This window comes from Artibeus jamaicensis, unplaced genomic scaffold (assembly GCF_021234435.1).
Source record: "Artibeus jamaicensis isolate MK-2021 breed Jamaican fruit bat unplaced genomic scaffold, CSHL_Jam_final contig_233, whole genome shotgun sequence".
In the NCBI taxonomy this organism is placed as follows: domain Eukaryota; kingdom Metazoa; phylum Chordata; class Mammalia; order Chiroptera; family Phyllostomidae; genus Artibeus; species Artibeus jamaicensis.
In genome coordinates, this window is record NW_026521486.1 from 16,658,233 (window position 1) to 16,677,490 (window position 19,258).

At 37.7% G+C, this 19,258-nt stretch overlaps 1 protein-coding gene across 4 annotated transcripts in view; it reads left to right on the forward strand.

Annotated features, from left to right (window-relative positions):
- ANKS1B (ankyrin repeat and sterile alpha motif domain containing 1B) overlaps window positions 1–19,258 on the forward strand; it is an 830,526-nt gene that overhangs the window by 110,444 nt on the left and 700,824 nt on the right. For all 4 annotated transcript variants that reach the window (XM_037160668.2, XM_037160669.2, XM_037160670.2 and 1 more), the window contains exons 3-4: window positions 12,499–12,655; window positions 15,120–15,416. In XM_037160668.2, coding sequence (XP_037016563.1) covers window positions 12,499–12,655; window positions 15,120–15,416 — 454 coding nt within the window. The remainder of the gene's footprint in view (window positions 1–12,498; window positions 12,656–15,119; window positions 15,417–19,258) is intronic.

The window sequence follows — 19,258 nt, forward strand, 5'->3', positions numbered from 1 at the left end:
GGTGTCCTCTGGATGATTCAGATGTCCTGTCCTTCCCCTTCAGAAAAAAGGGACACTTTTCAAGTGTCTCTTCCTCCTATATTTTCTTTGTTCTAATAACCCAATTTGGTCCTTCCAGATCAGGATTATTTCATTTCACTTCAGTTTTTCACATGTGGTAATTACTGCCTTGACAATGCTACTTGTCTTTTGCCCTGACCGGTGTGATGTGGTTGGGCGTTGTCCAGCAAAGCAAAGGGTCACTGGTTGGATTCCCGGTCAGGGCACATGCCTGGGTTGCAGGACCTCCCCTTTGGGCGCGTGCAAGAGGCGACAGATCTGTTTCTCACATCGATGTTTCTGTCCCTCTCTCTCTCCCTCCCTTCCTCTCTCTCTAACAATAAAAACATAAAATCTAAAAGAAAGTAATGTAAGAAATGCTTCTTACCTTTTGCTTTCCCATGTAAAATTTTATTTTACTTTGAATTGAGACGCAAGGGACTTAATCATACTTGATCACCTTTTATGACCCTAAAGTTCTCACTCCAGAAACTTATCATATTTGTTGTTATTTATCACTATACCTTTTCAATCTTAAACCTTACTGCATAAATCTAAAATTATTATTCTCTTTAAAGAGCCATCTGAATTACATAAACTTAATGTTTCATCCCATGGATTCTTAGTATCAGAATTTCCAAATTACATGTTTTTTCATCCACTTCCTATTCTGTATCACCTCATGTCATCTGACTTAGAACGATTTTGTTTTGCCAGGTCTTTTTCAACTAGCAGAGTGGAAAATGTGTACAGACCCCTACCATCTGAACATTTTTCCTTGTGCCTGGGTCATCAGGAGCAAAGCCAAATTAGATCAGTCCGAGGTTTACAACGCTGATGGCTCTGGCATCTTAGGTTTGATTCCCTGAAGCTCCAGTTGGGATCATGAGCCAGCAAATAACGGACAAAAGATCTCAGGCCTGACCATTTGACTTACATTACTTTGCTTTTTTCCTCTCAGAGTGGCAATATAAGCACTTCTTAAAATAATGTTGTCCCAAAATGGATTAGCATTCATATCCCTCCTTGATCTGAAATGCTTAGTAAATGTTATTGATTTATCCATAATGGCTTAAGAAGTTCTAGCCATTGAGGTATGTTTCCCTGTGGCCTAATTATGGCCTAATGCACAATTTTTAGTTTCTGTTGGTTACATACAAGGTGAAGCTAATTTAAGTGAATTGAAGGGCATTCATTAAGATCATCACAAAGAGATTGGGGATTTTACTGGATACTTTTTTAAGATCACTTTAATTGCAGATACTCCCTGAGAATTCTGTATTCTCTGCTTTGCCTATCTGAAGATCTCATTTATCTTTTTAACACTTTCTAGAGAGATTTTACTTGGTGTCATTCTATAGGCATTAAAAAAAAAGCAGGAAGTTTCTAATCTTGTTTCATCTCTGCTAGTTATATGACCTCAAGCCATTTAATTAACTTCTCTAGGCCTCAGTTTAATGCACTGTATATAGAGACTGAATATTTTTCTTTGTTTCTCCCAGTTGTACTATTTTCTACTGTACTGTTTTAGTACTGTTTGTGGGTCAGTTATGCACTAAGGTGCTACAACTCTGAAATCTGGATTTTCATCTAGAGTATGAGATTGTTTTATTATAAATCATTGAAACTACCCATGGACTTTAAAAATCAGAGATAATCTGTTCTATCCTACCGTCCTCACTTCTTTCATTTATAGATGGAGAAACAAGGTCATTCTGGATAAGTGACTGAGTGGCCACTTAGACATGAGGTGGGGGGGATGTCTAGACTCCGGAGTGTTCTAGTTCAAAGTGTATGACTTTGACAATGCTCTGCATTCTCTCCCTTTTGTGGCTGCTTGCACATCAGTTTCCAAAACTCTTGCTGGCTTTTCTCTGTCACATTATGTATTTCTGGGCTGCCTCCCTTTGTCATCAACTGCTGTTTTCAATAGTAAAATTAATGGAATGCTAATTTTACTGTTGTCTTAAGAAAAGATACTTGAAGGAGGAAAAAAATGTGATAGAATATATCTCAGAGCAAGAGAAGAATGGTTTTTCTTTTTTTTTTTGTCTTCGCTATTTTTGCTTAGCATAGGTAATGAACAATTTATTGTGTTGTATTCTTTCCAAAGAAGCCTTAGCAGTCAGCATAGAAACACATCATTTCCATGTTTGTTGCTATTATTGTAGCTATTGGCTCTAGATTGTTTCCATAAGCATTATGATTTCTAGGTTAAAGTTTATGGAATCATAGAGCTAGAAGCAATGTTACAGTTCCCGTAGTTAATTCTTTTGCTTTGAACACAGGCTTCTTTTTTAAGAAAATTTTATTTAGTTATTTTTCAAGTACAGTTTTTTGTCTATTTCTCCCATCCAGCCCCCCCCAGCCCCGTGCTCCCCCCCTGCCCATTACCCCTCCCCCCCCCCCGCCCCAGTCCTCATCCCTGTGTCTTTCATACTTGTTCCTCCAAATCCCTCCCCTTTTTCCCCCCTTAAATTCCCTTCCCTATCCCATCTGGTCACTGACCACTTGTTCTCTATTTCAGTGTCTTTTTTTTTATTCTGCTTGCTTGTTTGTTTTGTTGTTTAGCTTCCTGTTAAAGGTGAGATCATATGGTATTTGTCTTTCAACACCTGGCCTATTTCACTCAGCATAATGCTTTCCAGTTCCATCCATGTTGTTGCAAAGGGTAGTAACTCCTTTTTTCTCTCTGCTGCATAGAATTCTATTGTGTATATGTACCACAATTTTTGGATCCATTCATTTACTGATGGGCACCTAGGTTGCTTCCAACTCTTGGCTATTGTAAATTGTGCTGCTATGAACATTGTGGTGCACAGGTTCTTTGATATTGATGTTTTAGGAGTCTTAGGATATAATCCTAGCAATGGAATTGCTGGGTCAAAAGGCAGGTCGATTTTTATTTTTCTGAGAAAATTCCATATTGTTTTCCATAATGGTTGTACCAGTCTGCAGTCCCACCAACAGTGAACTAAGGCCCCCTTTTCCCCACACCCTCTCCAACATTTGTTGTTTGTTGCTTTGTTTATGATAGCCATCCTGACTGGTGTAAAGTGGTATCTCACTGTGGTTTTAATTTGCATCTCTCTGATAGCTAGTGATATTGAGCATCTCTTCATGTGTCTCTGGATCCTCTGTATGTCCTCCTTGGAGAAGTGTCTGTTCAAGCCCTTTGTCCATTTTTTAATTGGGTTAGATGTCTTCTGAGAGTGGAGTCATGTAAGTGCTTTGTATATTTTGGAGATTAAAGCTTTGTCTGAGGTATCATTGGCAAATATGTTTTCCCATACAGTTGGTTGTCTTGCTAATTTAATACTGTTTTCTTTAGCCATGCAGAAGCTTTATATTTTGATGAGATCCCATTTGTTTATTCTTTCCTTTATATTCCTTGGTCTAGGGGACATATCAGTAAATATGCTGCTGTGTGAATTATCTGAGATTTTCCTGCCAATATTGTCCTCTAGGACTTTAATGGTTTCAAGGCTTATATTTAAGTCTTTTATCCACCTTGAATTTATTTTGGTGTATGGTGTAAGTTGGTGCTCAAGTTTCATTTTTTTGCATGTAGCTGTCCAGTTCTCCCAACACCATTTGTTGAAGAGGCTATCTTGACTCCATTTTATGTTACTGCCCCCTTTGTTGAATATTAATTGACTGTAGAGAGTTGGGTTGATTTCTGGGCTCTCTGTTCTGTTCCATTGGTCTATGTGCCTGTTTTTATGCCAGTACCAGGCTGTTTTGATTACAGTGGCCTTGTAATACAGTTTGATATCAGGTATTGTGATCCCTCCTACTTTGTTCTTCTTTCTCAAAAGTGAAGCTGCTATTCGGGGTTATTTATGGTTCCATATAAATTTTTGAAGTGTTTGTTCTATGTCTGTGAAATATGCCATTGGTACTTTAATAGGTATTGCATTGAATCTGTATATTGCTTTGGGTAGTATGGACATTTTGATGATGTTAATTCTTCCAATCCATGAACACGGTATATATTTCCATTTGTTTGTGTCTTCCCTGATTTCTTTCTTCAGTGCTGTGTAGTTTTCTGCATACAGATCTTTTACCTCCTTGGTTAGGTTTATTCCCAGATATTTTATTTTTCTTTTTGCTATATTGAATGGGATTTTTTCCTCAATTTCTGCTTCTGCTGATTCATTGTTGGTATACAAAAATGCCTTTGATTTCTGGATATTGACTTTGTAACCCGCTGTTTTGCCAAATTCATTAATTAATTCGAGCAGTTTTTTTGGTAGAGTCTATAGGATTTTCCATGTACACTATTATGTCATCTGCAAACAGTGACAGTTTTGAACACAGGCTTCTTTCCTGCTGCCAACCTATTGTCTAAATACTTCATATTGTATATTAAGCCCATTTTCTCTTATTTTATATGTTTTATTGGGAGTATTTCTTTATTAACACTAATTAATCCACAGTGAAGCAGCATTTGATACCCAAAATACATTATTTTAAATTGGACAATTCATTTCTGCTTAGCCATATCAATACACAGTAGAAAATATACTCTATTGATGATTTCTTGCGTTAATTGTAATTGCATATTAGAATATTATTACCTTTAAATGATACAAAAATCATGGTCAGTGGAGCGAAGTCCACTAGCAACAATTATAGATAGGTCATTTCAGTAGATAGGTTGCAGACCTATCTATTATCGGCTCTCTCTTTTACTATGGAGAATCCATTGTCTGTCTCATGTATTTCTACATTCTCTTCTGAACAGTAATTCATTAACCAGCATCGGGGAGGAAGAAATTTTACTCTACCATTCTATATTCTTCTGGCTCGTCTAATAATCAAATCAACATGAGACAAAGGATTAACGAGAGAAAATAGCCAAATTTACTGCACAAATACATATGGGAACCCCACATATGTGAGAGGCTCGAAGACAGAAGGTTAAAGTGAGGTCTGTGTGACTTTGAGCTAAGGCTGATGCAAGGTGCCTGGGGCTTCAGAGGGGGGTTGTAGGCAGGATGATAAGAAGAGCAGATATCTCAGTAGGTAGAAGTTTGCTCTGCCTTATTGATAGATCATAAGTTATTTCTGGTAATAATTCTTATTACAGATACATCCCCTAATTTAAATTTTTAAAATTTGCCACTTGATTACTGTTAGGAAGAAGTAAATCTTCAAGAAAGTTTGAAATCAGCAGAGCCTTCATGAATTTGAGAATTTCATTAGTTTTATTAATATTGTATCTATATAATGGTGATTTGCACTTACTTCAAAGTTCTTTTGACTACCAATGAGCAAGGGAGGATGGGACAAAATAAATATGTTTGGTAGTGATTTAATTGTAGGGAAACTTGCTGTTGTGGTAAAAGAAAATTGAATTTTGAATTTTCTCAATTAGTTTAATTTCACTCAGACCATATATTGAAACTTCTTAAAAAACACTTAATATTAATCAGCAGTATATTTATACCTGTCAGAAAATGAAACAAATTAAATATAGTAGCAAAAATCAATACTTTTTAAATTCCTATTTTTACCCAAACTTATATATATTAGCCTCAATCTGTAAAATGTTGCAATGATTTAAATTGGATTATTATTAAATTTATTTGATATTTTATTTAGCTTCTGGGAAATGAAATTGTTTTTCCTATGATCCCATCAATCACATTTACTTTAGAATTTTACATCATTTCTTACTTATCAAATGCTGCAGGTAAGAAAAAGTTCCAGCCCTGGCTGGTGTGGTTCAGTGGATTGAGTGCTGGCCTGCAAACCAAAAGATAGCCAGTTTGATTCTCAGTTGGGGCACATGCCTGGGTTGTGGGCCAGGTCCCCAGTTGGGGGCATTTGAGAAGCAACCACACACTGATGTTTCTGTCCCTCTCTTTCTTTCTCCCTTCCCCTCTCTCTAAAAATAAATACCTAAGAAAAATCTTTTTTAAAAAAGAAAAAGTACCATTTTATATTTAAGATAAATAGGGATTACTTCTCTGCTTGCTATTCTATAGGCATTGTTTTTCTTTTTTTAAATTTATTTTATTTTATTTTTTAAATTTTATTTAGTTATTTTTCAAGTACAGTTTTTTTTGGTCTATTTTTCCCATCCCAGCCTCCCCTGCCCCTTGCTCCCCACCTCCCTCCCATTTCCACCCCCCTTAGTTCTCGTCCCTGTGTCCTTCCTATTTGTTCCTCCAAATCCCTCCCCCTTTTTCCCCTAAACTTCCCTTCCTTCTCCCCTCTGGTCACTGTCCCCTTGTTCTCTATTTCAGTGTCTTTATTTTCTTTTTTCTGCTTGCATTGTTTTTCAATATAACTTAATATTTTATACCAGATAGCCAAGCATACTCAACATGTTTATTTGTTGGTACTTCCAAAGTATATAACGTGCAACTTAAATAAAAATTAAGAAAATATGTATTTCGTGGGGTCCTAGTGTTAAGTACTCCTCTAGTGTAGATGTTACCAAACAACAGGTCCGAGGGGGCAGCAGTATTTGGCCCACCTAGGGATGCCAAAAACTGCTACAGAACAACAGGGGTCCCTCCCAAGGATGAATACTAATATCTACTGGGCTCTTCTGTCTGCCACCAATTGGAAAGAGATATCTCAGTGCCAGAGATTTGTGAAAAGGAAACAAAATGTTTATTTAATGCTATTCAGGCTTAACGCCTCCACTAAAATATCAAAGTCGTTTAGGGTATACACCTACACACACACAGCTCTCCCTTCTCCCACTGTCCCAACTCCGGGTACCATAAATCAGGAAAAGAGCACACGTCCGTTTTTCAGGCCACTGGTATTGTCAGCTGTGTTTCTGTCCGGGCAGAATCTCTAATTAATTCAAAGTCATGTAGTACCCTCTCATGGTCCACTGGCAAGAGTTCTTTGTACCAAGTTCCAGTCAAAGTCTCTTCTGCTTTCCAGGCCATGCAGCCAAAGGGGGCACCCCAAAGCCATGTGGGCCTCTTCTACCAAAGCTGCAGGGGTCCGCACTCCACCAAAAGCATGTGTCTTTCTTCTTCACCTGGCTGCAGGGATCTCCATTCTGGCAAAGCGGTGTGGTTTTCCCTTTCATCTGGGAAAGAGGGGGTCTGCACTCTGGCCAAAACCACATGGTTCTCTCTTTCATGGCTGCCTCATCTGGGTTTAAATCTCTGTGCCCATCCTCCTTTGCAGCCCCATTTCTGACTCCTTCTACAATCAGTTACACTTGCCAGTATTTCTGTATTATTACAAATTTACTGGGCTGCCATCATTAGTCTGGGCAGGTATGGCCCCATGTCCAGGAGCCAATCAACTCCAGGCTCCCACGCAGGCACTGTAACTTGGGGGGACCTGCCCCCAGTTACATCCTGGGTAGAAGCCACTCCCTTCTCCCTGGCTCAAAGCATGGCCACAGCTATTTAACATATCTATGAAACCAGTTAAAGGTTATAGATATGTTAAATGACCATGCCAGAGGTCAGCTGTGAAACTGTTGCTATGCAAAATAACTCTCATAGCCTTGCTCTATTTGTCCCTTTCCCCAACTGACACCTGGAGGGGGGTGTGAAGACATCTTAATATTTCCCGGACACCCTGAGTTCTGCTCCCCATTCCTAATTCATTTTGGGGACCTTCCTCTTGGCTGCGCCCTGTTACATAGATACTATATGAAGAACCTGAAATTTAATTTGAATGATTCTATATAAAAAAGCCTGTATAATTCATTTTACATGGGGTACACATAGATACAGCAGAAGAAAGATTAATGACAACTTGTTGTTATGATTCAGTAAGCCCAGCACTTACTTAATTAGAGCTATAACTTTATATTTCATACATACATTTTCACATTAGAAATCTGAGACCAGCCAGTTCATTGCCTTATATCTCTGAGTAAGATGAAAAGCTGAACTTAAATAAAAATTTAAAAATAGGTTTATACTTAAAGACGAACAAATTTAATAAAGTGAATAAATTTTTAAAAACTTAAAATAAAAATAATAGTATTTAATTAGAATCTAAATACCATTAAATAGTATTTAATTAGAATCATTATTTAATTAGAATCTAATTAAATAGTATTTAATATGAAATCTAATTATAATATTTAATTTAAAAAATTAAATAGTATTTAATAATATTAAATAGAATCATTGTTTACCAAAGGCCATTACATAAACATACATGTCTTTTTTTTAAATTTAGATATTAGATAGTGGTATAGGTATGGAGAAATATTTTTTCTTCCTTTCTAGGTTATTTGGCTTGTCTAAGAATTAAGTTGATGTAAGAGAGATTAACAGGAAGAAAAACAAATTTAATGACATAGGTACAGGAGCTCCATAAAAATATGAGATGCAAAAGGCAGCCAGGTAATTGAGGCTTGTATAACACCTTGTGCTACATAAGGGGTGGAGATACGTGGGGAGGAAGGACCTTTATAGGAAGGTGAGAGGAGATGTTTGGAAAACAAAGGTTGCCCTGTTATGCAGAAAAAGATTCTTAGGTCAGAAGGTATCTTTGCTAATAGCTCTCTTTCTGGTGTAAGCCCCCTTTCCAATTCAGATTTGGGCAGTTGAGAGGTTTTCCTGAATCTGTTGGGCTTTAATAGCCTTTAACTCAAAATAATGCACAATAGAATACACATATATACAAAGTAATGCACAATATAAATGATCGGTAAGTTAGCTTTTTCACTATATCTTAAATCTTTCTGACAAAGAATGAATGCATATCACATACATTATTTGGAAAGGCCTACAAAAAAATGAGCGAAAGAACAAATGAAATTCTGAATGAGAATGAAGGAAAATAGGATTGGTGATCTTGTGAAATGTTCCTCTTCACCCTTTGAATGGAAATACTTTTAGAAGTTTCAGAGTATATATACTTTAGTTTTCTTAGGCATAAGAATTCAAACCCGCCCTGACTGGTGTAGCTCAGTGGGTTGAGCGCGGGCCTGCAGACTACACACAATTGGGAGTCAGTTCCCAGTCAGGGCACATGCCTGGGTTGCAGGCCAGTTCCCAGCAGGGGACTCATGAGAGGCAACCATACATTGATATTTCTCTCCTTCTCTCCTTCCCTTCCTCTCTAAAAATGAACAAACAAATAAATAAATAAATAGAATCTTAAAAAAATTCAAACCCTTCACATAATTATATTTCTCTAATACATAAATTTAGAGAAGGCTCTTTTGTGGTAGGAAAAAGTCTATCTTTCGGATCCAGGTCTATAATTTAACTGTGCTTCCTTTGGTATTATTTTATCTTTTATTTAAATTCTGAAATATGTCTGTTAAAAAAAGTTGCTTGATATTGCAGTAGTCTGCTTTGAGAATAGTGATCGATTGTGTGAGATTTTACAGTCATATCTGTTTCTCATTTAATTCACGCCACAACCACTTGAAACTGGCAAAGAGATGTAGAATTTAAATCCCATTTCAACAATATCTGAGAGACAGGTAGACATTATTCGATTTGCCCAAAGAAACCAAGGTAGTAAGTAATAGAGAGCTGGTACTTCAAACCAGACCTTCTGATTTTTGTCTGCTTTTACTATTCATAGGTATTGAATTCTTTTATCTCATTACAGTTATTTATCTCAGAATGCAAGGCCCTATATAATAGCTCTTACATGGCCCAGGCCAGGAGAAGTATATGAATTGGACAACCTTCAAGTGCCCTTCTGATTTGCAGATTCTTTTCTGTGAAGGTGATTTCCGGGAAGGCATTTTCACTTTTACAGGATTTTAATTTTACTTGGGGCAAGAACTAATATTTGTAAAGTGCTTTACTATTTATCAAGTGGCTTCTGTTCTATTGATCTTATTTAAAAATCTCAACCAGTCTTGATTAGTAGGCATTATCATTATGGCAATATCCCCCACAGAAAAGAAGAAAAATTAGGCTAAATAATTTTTTAGGGTCATATTATTAGATAGTTTGTAGAGATGGGACTCAAATTCAGATTTTCTAAAATGAGATTTAAAATAATACTGGTTTTTAAATAGAATTTAAGAAAACTTATTTTCTCTGAAATCTTAATAGAAAAAATTGAGGACTCCTTGAAACTTCCTAAATATTTTAACCACATATTCTTGATTATTTCCTCATGACTGCATGCATTTATCAATTAAGTCTAATGTTCTAAGTGTGTGGAAGAAAAAATAATTTTCACTCTATCTTTCTACGTTCTTGGCTAAGACTTCCTCTTTCACACCCCTCCCCCCCAATAAAAAGACAGAGTAACAGGAGGGAGAGAAAACAGAAGCCTAACAGCATGTATATTTCCTGTGTATGTGGTAGAGACCCAGGGAGACTGGGTAACTCCCCCCACATGTCCAAGCCACCAGCTCAAATACCATTCCCAGCTAAGGGCAAAAGAAGGTGTTGGGAGTGAGGGGGAGGCCAGTTACAGGCGGTTGTCAGAAAAAGCACAGTACAAACAAGGTGTGGGTTGCCTTCTCCATTGATAAACAATTTCTAGAGACTGAGTTATCTTTCTCCTCTTAGTACACAGAGGGAGGCACCCTGACAAATAGAGATTTCCCGTGTAAATGTCAAGTCTCTTACAAAAGAGCAACTTACAAGTTTTCAGAGCCCCTCCCCATTCTTAAAAGTGATCAGCCTAAAATAATCCTTATGTCAAACAGGCATATTCTGGGGCCATATATTCTGTTCCCTTTCACAAGATTAGGCCACGTTCAAGGCAATGTCTTATCATTCACTGTAATTCGGTGTTGTATCATGTCATGTGTGTGTGTGGTATGGGGGAGGAAGAAATGCTTTCCTACCATCATACGTTCTTTCAACGGATCTAATCAAATTTACATGAGACAGATTAACAAGAGAAAATAACCAAATTTAATTATAGATGTATGTATGGAAACCTGACATACAGGAGAGTCGGAGACTCCACACACAGGAGAGGTTTAGCAACAGACAGGCAAAATGAAGTATATGTGACATCCTGGGCTGAGGAATGTGGTGAGACTCCTGAGGCTTTAGAAGGGAAGAGGGACATTGGCTGGTCCGAAAAGCAGACCAGATGTTCAGTGATGAGATGTTTGTCCTGTTGTATAGACAGGTCAAAATAATAACTCTCATTATGGGAAAGGCCCCTCATTTAAATTCCTCTAGTTAGGTGGGGGCGTGGTGGGGCAGTAGTTCCTCTTAGGCCCACAGGGTCTCGATTAATCTTAGGTCCAAACAATACACACGCCACAAAGGCACATCTTGGGTGACTTGTTCTAAATGCCTACAGTGGGCTGTCAGAATTCTAACTTAACTTTTATTCAAACTTCCTCCACCTATTCTCACTTGTTACATTTAAAGCCTGGCCTTATGAAATACTGAAATTTTGCTCTTTTGTTACATTCGTTTTCACCACTGGTAATTTAATATATATAAAAAACAACTTTTGAATATATTGTAATTTTCTATATGTACATATGTATGAGTTTGTTTATTTATCTAGAATTTCTTTTAGAAAGTAATACAATTTGCTTTTTAAATGTATCCAAGTGAAAATAAAGTTTTTCAGAATGATTGTTTTTGATTGTTACAAAGTTCGATATACTAGTAATTATGAATTAATTCATCTGGAGCTTGAGTATTATAATTCACAATTTCTACTTTGAAAACCTAGTGGGGATTGAGCACAAAATCCTGTAGGTAGGATATATTGAGTATGCACTGAAATTGTGTCAGAGGTGGAACTTTCTCTTAAACGAATTTCCCTCTTGAAGTGATTTCTTAGGCTTCAGAGGACAGAGGGGAAGGAGCAGAGAAGTGTGAACAGTACACGTTCAACGTACTGTGTGCCATGGCTGAAAAGTCGTGAAACCTTTTTTTAACCTTGGCCTGTACTGAAGATAGACTGTAAGGGTCCCTTTTGTATTGTGCCATCTGCTCTGTCTGCACCCTCATTTTTGTATTCCACTTTTCAATAGGAAGCAGGCATAAACTTTCTAAAGGTCTTTTGGTAGTATAATAACTTTTTTATATAAAAATAAAGCAGTTGTGCCTCTCAAATTTTTCTCTAGGCTAAATCTCAAATATGAGATATCTGAAAAGAAGTACTTTTTAAAAATTGGGAAGAGGTAGGCTTTAAAAGTTTTTACTTAATTCATTCAGTTATATATATATCTATGTATATATATATGTATATTTATATATGTGTCTATGTGCATATATATGTGTATATGTGTAATTTTTCCCAAGTGAATTCTATTAAGTACTTTCATTGGTTAGTCAGTGCTGTATTTGTGTGTCTGAGGTGGTGCTGATTTTTCAGGTAAGTTAGCAAAATGAGTAAGCAGATCTTTAAACCCAGTTTTACATCTCAGTACATTGAAAGATTACTCTAAACTGCCAGCCAGCATCTAGTGTAGTTTTACAATGATCTATTTAATAAAATCTGTGTTGTTCAGCCTCTTTTCTTTTCTGTATGTGTTTTTAAAATTTTTCTCTTTTTTTTCCTTCTTAGAGAAATAGTGGTCAAACTACTTCAGTATGAGGCATCTACAAATGTAGCAGACAACAAAGGTTATTTTCCCATTCACCTGGCTGCCTGGAAGGGAGATGAGGAAATTGTGAAGATTCTTATTCATCACGGACCATCACATTCCCGAGTCAATGAACAGGTGCACTTGTGAAATGTTTGTTCATGCTCCAATTTTTCTAGATTTTTGAAAATGCAAAGCTACAGTGAAAAATTGATTATATCTGTCTTTACTCTGCCAAGGACCTTTCCACTGCTGAATTTCCTGCAGGAAATTTTGAAAAATGCTTTGGCATTTGTATGCAGTACAGAGGCACTAAGTTGGGCATTTGTAAAGATACTTGTTAGCTAGAAAATCCCACTTAAAGGAAGTAGTTGTGATATTTTTTTTGCCTGCCTTACCTAAGCAACCATTTTGTAGTTGCTGAATGTTTAAAGATAGAATGGAATTCACATTTGGAATGTGAATGAGAGCTTTTCTTAATAAAATTTTAAATGCTAAGGAAAGATAGTAGCTATTATTTGTTATAGTGCTTTAACATTTACATAGCCCTTTCACATTAAGTACAATTCTGTGAATCAAAATGCAAAATACAGTATATACAGTTGCTAGTCACAAACTAAGTTAAAAATTTTGTGTATGTGTATATGCTCAGAGTAAGTTGAGTAAAGCACAGTAGCAGTTGATACTGACAAAAGTCATAATATTTGCAAGTAGATAATATCCACATTACACATGACAGACATATTAAAAAAGGAAAGCTATTGTCAGTATTCTAAATAAATAAGGCCACAGATTCCATAAATAAAATAAGGTCCCCTAAACAGTGTGATAACAAACATCTTGAGCTCTGCATGCCCCCTACTGTTCCCATTTTGTAAAACTGTATTTGAAAACCAGCATGCAGTCCAGCAATTGAATTTCAGCCAGGGCATTAAGCCGCAGGTTGGCAGTGGTCCAATGTCAATGCAAGTAGGTTACTCTAGGGCAAGCACATCTAATAAAGTATAATTAGCATGTTGTTCAAATAGATACAGACTTCGCAGGCCTCTCGCTGAAATTCAGACTACAGAATAAAAAGGAATAGTAGCACTAGCTATAAAAGAGCAAAGGGAAGAAAAATATTTGTTTTCCAAAAATGCAGTTGTAGAAATAACTCATTAAGAAAGATATTTTATTACTTGGAAGTCTTATTGATATTTATCACAATAAAATGCCTGTACAGGTTATAAAATGCAGAATATTTTTATGAGAGTAAACTTATAAATTTGATCTTTAAAAAAGGACAGATGTGACTATTTTTATCAGCATAGTGTGGTAAAAGGAAATTTACGAGAAGGCTGTTCTATTCTTCAGAACACCAAAAGTTAACAAATCATTTGTGGTTTGAGCCATCTGGTGGCTATTCTTAAAACTGACTGAGTGCCCCAGAGCAAACCTGAAATAATAAAGATGGGAAAACAATCCAAGGTTAAACAAGATGTCAGCTTTTTTTTTTTCCTTAAGATTTTATTTACTTATTTTTAGAGAGAGGAGAAGGGAGGGAGAAAGAGATGGAGAGAAGCACTGATGCCAGAGAGAAACATCAATCAGTTGCCTCTAGCATCCGCCCCAGGACCTGAAAAGGAACCAGAGTATCCAAATATTTTTTAAGTGACATGAAAACAAAAAAATTTTAAAAACCGTCTACAATTTATTCAAATTTGAAACAAAGGTTTTTAGTGGCATTAAGACTGTAATGGTATGTCTTAAACAGAAATACTTTGTTTTTGATGCTGAACAGTCAATTAAAATTTTAAAAAAGGTCTTTTGTAAAGAGATTCTTTTTTCATTTCTATTACTTTGTGTTTTGGTTTCTATTTGCTTTCTTCTTAGGGCACCAGTCTGTCTTCATGCTCTTACTTATATGGAAAATGAAACAAACTTAATTTGGGAGACCTCTCTTCAAGTCTGTCATTGTCAAGAATTTACTAATTAGTGGGGGACACAGGTCAGTGTGGCAGAGTAGGTAAATGCTGTCCTGTGACCACATCAAAATTACAACTACATTATATAGAACAGTCCACCTGGAGAGCCATCTGAAACTAGCTGAACAGAAGAAGTCTTAAAACTAAGGATATAAAGAAGTGGCCACGTTGAAACTTCATCCGTGTACCTAAGAAAAATAAAGAAAGAATTCACGAATCATTTGTCTTTTGGGAAGCCAGTCTGTCGAGAATGTGTTGTTGTAATTGTTATTAATCTCTCTTATTAACGGATACCTTGGAGGCGTGGTATGCAGTGCAGATGGCATTAACCGTCTGGGCCCAGCAGGGCCGGCGACTAACATGGCAAAGTGATTTATCACTCTTGAAAAATGGGATGAATAATGTAGGGAAAAGTTAGATATTTGTTTTCCTATCGAAGTGATAACAATCAAATGTGATATTTTTGGTGTAATAAATGATACATACTTTTTATCAGATATAAAATTCTACGAGGAATACTTATCAAAATCGGTAAACTCATATTTTCAAAGCGTGCCAGGTCTAGAACTGTTCAGTTTTAAAGGTTGCTATCTGACTGAATTTCTGAAAACTTGCATTTTCCATGTCTCTCTTAACAGAACAACGAAAACGAAACCGCCCTGCACTGTGCGGCTCAGTACGGACACTCGGAGGTAGTCGCGGTTCTCCTAGAGGAGCTCACTGACCCCACCATCAGGAACAGCAAGCTGGAAACACCTCTGGACCTGGCTGCGCTCTACGGACGGCTCCGCGTGGTCAAGATGATCATCAGCGCGCACCCTAACTTAATGAGCTGCAACACTCGCAAGCACACACCTCTGCACCTGGCTGCGCGCAACGGCCACAAAGCGGTGGTTCAAGTGCTGCTGGAGGCGGGGATGGATGTGAGCTGTCAGGTGCGTATTCTTTGAGCTCGGCTTTCAAAGGGACGTTGTCCTTGCTTTGCTTTGAGGTACACACGTGAAAAGTTACATGTAGAAATCTAATCACTTTTTGATTAGTCAAATTGTCCACAAGTATTTTCGTAACTACCTAAGTTCAAGGTGCTGTGTCACACACTGTTGGGTAATATGTGTATAGCTATAAGGCATAATCTCTAACTTCATTCTAACTCAAAGGCTATACACAGGAAAAATTATTACCTGTTGGCAGTTGTGCGTGGTATCATTAGTAACTGCTGCCTTTATTCCAGTAGCCAGCACACACTAGGAATCCAAAGTTGAATGAATGAATGAATGAATGAATGAAACAAGATTCTCTTGAACACATGAGTGTGTACCTTGTATTTAATATGTCATCACATTAGAATCCAATTCTCACAAATGTCTGTGGGATTGAGGGCTACTAAGTTCCAATTAAGAGATGATGAAGTGGGCAAAGATTTAAGAAGCTTGCCAAAGGACACATAGCTGATAAACCCAGAATATGAATTTAGACTTACTGATTAAGGTCCAGGCCTCTTTCCACAGTAATGAGCTGTATTTACACGACTAATAAAGGAACAATCACTATAGCTAAGGGCTATTAGAAAGAAGTTATTGTGGACATGTGGTTTGAGTTGAACTTTGAAGGATAGATAATATTAGGATAATAGATTTTGTTTCTTCACAAGGAAAAAGCAACCTGCTTTTATCTGTCTCAAGTTAGCCACATTTTTAAAAGCTATTTTATTTTTTTTTAATTTTTATTTTCTGTAGTTTTTTTCTATTACCATTTAGTCCCCTTATTGCCCTCTCTGCAATTATCACCACAGTGCTGTCCATTTTCCTCTTTGCTCAATCCCTCTGTCCTTCCAGTCACCCGCTTAGCTGTCATCTTGTTCTCTATGAGTCTGTCTGTTTTGCTGTCAGTTCAATTTGTTCATTAGATTCCACATATGAGTGAAATCATAGGGTATTTGTCTTTCTCTGACTGGCTTATTTCACTTAGCATAATGTTCTCCAGGTCCATCCATACTGTGGCAAAGGGTAAAACTTTCTTCTTTTTTATGGCCAAGTAGTATTCCATTGTGTAAATGTCCCATAGTTGTTTTATCCATTCATCTGCTTATGGACACTTGGGCTGTTTTCATATCTTTTTAAAAAATATTTTATTGATTATGCCATTACAGTTGTCCAATTTCCCCCCATTCCCCCCACCCTGCACACCTCCTTCCCTACTATTCGTCCTTCTTTAGTTTATGTCCACGTGTTTCAAGTTCTTTAGATTCTATATTTCCCCTACTATTCTTGCCCTCCCCCTATCTATTTTCTACCTACCATCTATGCTACTTATCCTCTGTACCTTCTTCCCACTTTTCATCCTCCCACTCCCCTGTTGCTAACCCTCCATGTGATCTTCATTTCTATGGTTCTGCTCCTGATCTAGCTGTCCTCTTAGTTTGCTTTTGTTTTAGGTGTGGTTCTTAGTAACTGTGAGTTTGCTGTCCTTTCACTGTTCATCTTTTTTATCTTCTTTTTCCTAGATAAGTCCCTTTAACCTTTCATGTAATAAGGGCTTGGTGGTGAGGAACTCCTTGAATTTGATCTTATCTGAGAAGCACTTTATCTGGCCTTCCATTCTAAATGAAAGCTTTGCTGGATAGATCAATCTTGGTTGTAGGTCTTTGGATTTCATGACTTGGAATACTTCTTTCCAGCCCCTTCTTGCCTGTAAGGTCTCTTTTGAGAAATCAGCTGACAGTCTAATGGGAACTCCTTTGTAGGTGACTATCCCCTTATCTCTTGCTGCTTCTAGGATTCTCTCCTTCATTTTAATCTTGGCTAATGTAATGATGATGTGCCTTGGTGTGTTCCTTCTTGGGTCCAACTTCTTTGGGTTTCTCTGAGCTTCCTGGATTTTCTGGAAGTCTATTTCCTTTGCCAGATTATGGAAATTCTCCTTTATTATTTGTTCAAATAAGTTTTTCACTGGTGGCTGTTCCTCTTTCCCTTCTGGTACCCCTATAATTCAGATGTTGGAACATTTAAAGATGTCCTGGAGGTTCCTAAGCCTCTCCTCTTTTTTTTGAATTCTTGTTTCTTCATTCTTTTCTGTTTGGTCACTTTTTTCTTCCTTCTGGTCTACTCCCTTGATTTGAGTCCCAGTTTCCTTTCCATCACTATTGGTTTCCTGTGCATTTCCCTTCATTTCAATTAGTTTCGCCTTCATTTGTTCCTCTAATGTGTGACTAAAATCAGCCAGTTCTGTGAGCATCCTGATCACCAGTGTTTTGAACTGTGCATGTGAAAGTTTAGCTATGGGTGCTTAGAGTTATGGGCTCTGGGGTTTGAGTTCTTCTTGAGCCATGTTTTGGTCTGTTTCCACCTGTTACATTTGAGGAGTGGAGCCTTAGATGTTCACCAGGGCAGGGCTACCCAGGTCGCTGGGTTGTGACGCTGTATGTGGGGGCGGGGTCAGAGAGGGGCAGTAGCGGTCCCTTCTGCTGCTTCCTGCTGCTGGGGCCTGTGAGGTCTGTCTCACTGCTGCTCCTTTGCTGGTTTATCTGTGTGCGCAAATGTGTGATTGCAGTCAGCCTGCCACCTTGCGCCCTCACTGGGTCCGCCTGTTGCCATCTCACACCTGGGATCTGCCAACGGCTGCCTGCGAGCCTGGGTTGGTCCGGTGGATCGTTCGTGCCCGACCCGGCTCCGCCGCTGGCTCTGCCCTTTTTACCGGTCTGGCTAAATAGTTCCTTGTTGTTGGACTTCCATATAGTTCAATTTTCTGTGTTTTGGCTGCGTTTTTGTTACTAAAACTTTGTTGTCTTTAAACTTAATTGTGCAAGGAGGCACAGTGTTTCTACCTACACCTCCATCTTGGCCGGAAGTCACCTGCTTTCATATCTTAACAATTATAAATAATGCTGCAATAAATGTAGGGGTGCTTATGTTCTTTCAAATTAGTGTTTTGGATTCCTTCTCACATATTCTCAGAAGTGGGACTGCTGGTTCAAAACAGAGATCCATTTTTAATTTTTTGAGGTTTCCCCATACTGCTTTCCACAGTGGCTGTGTCAGTCCCCATTCCCACCGACAGTGCACAGGGGCTCCCCTTTCTCCACATCCTTGCCAGCACTTGTTGTTTGTTGATTTATTGACGGTAGCTCTTCTGAAAGGTATGAGATGATACCTCTTTGTGGTTTTAATTTGCATTTCTCTGATGATTGGTGATGTTGAGCATCTTTTCATATGTCTGTTGACCATCTGTATGTCCCCTTTGGCAAAGTGTGTATTCAGGTCCTTTGCCAATTTTTTAATTGTTTTTTTTGTTTGTTTGTTTTTTGGGGGTATTGAGTTTTATACGTTTTTAAAAAATATATTTTATTTATTTATTTTTCGAGACAGGGGAAGGGAAGGAGAAAGAGTGGGAGAGAAATATCAATGTATGGTTACCTCTCGTGCGTCCCCTGCTGGGAACTGGCCTGCAACCCCAGCATGTGCCCTGACTGGGAATCGAACCTCAATACTCTGGTTCGCAGGCCCGCGCTCAATCCACTGAGCTACATCAGCCAGGGATGAGTTTTATAAGTTCTTTATAAATTTTGTATATTAACCCCTTCTCAGATGTGTTGTTGAATATGTTTTCCCATTCTCTAGGTTGTTTTTTAATTTTGTTGATGTTTTCCTTTGCTCTACAAAACCTTTTTAGTTTGATGTAGGCCCATTTGTCTATTTTTTCTTTTGTTTCCCTTGCCTGGGGAGATATATCTGATAAATTATTGCTATGTGCTATGTCTGAGATTTTGCTGCCTGTGTTT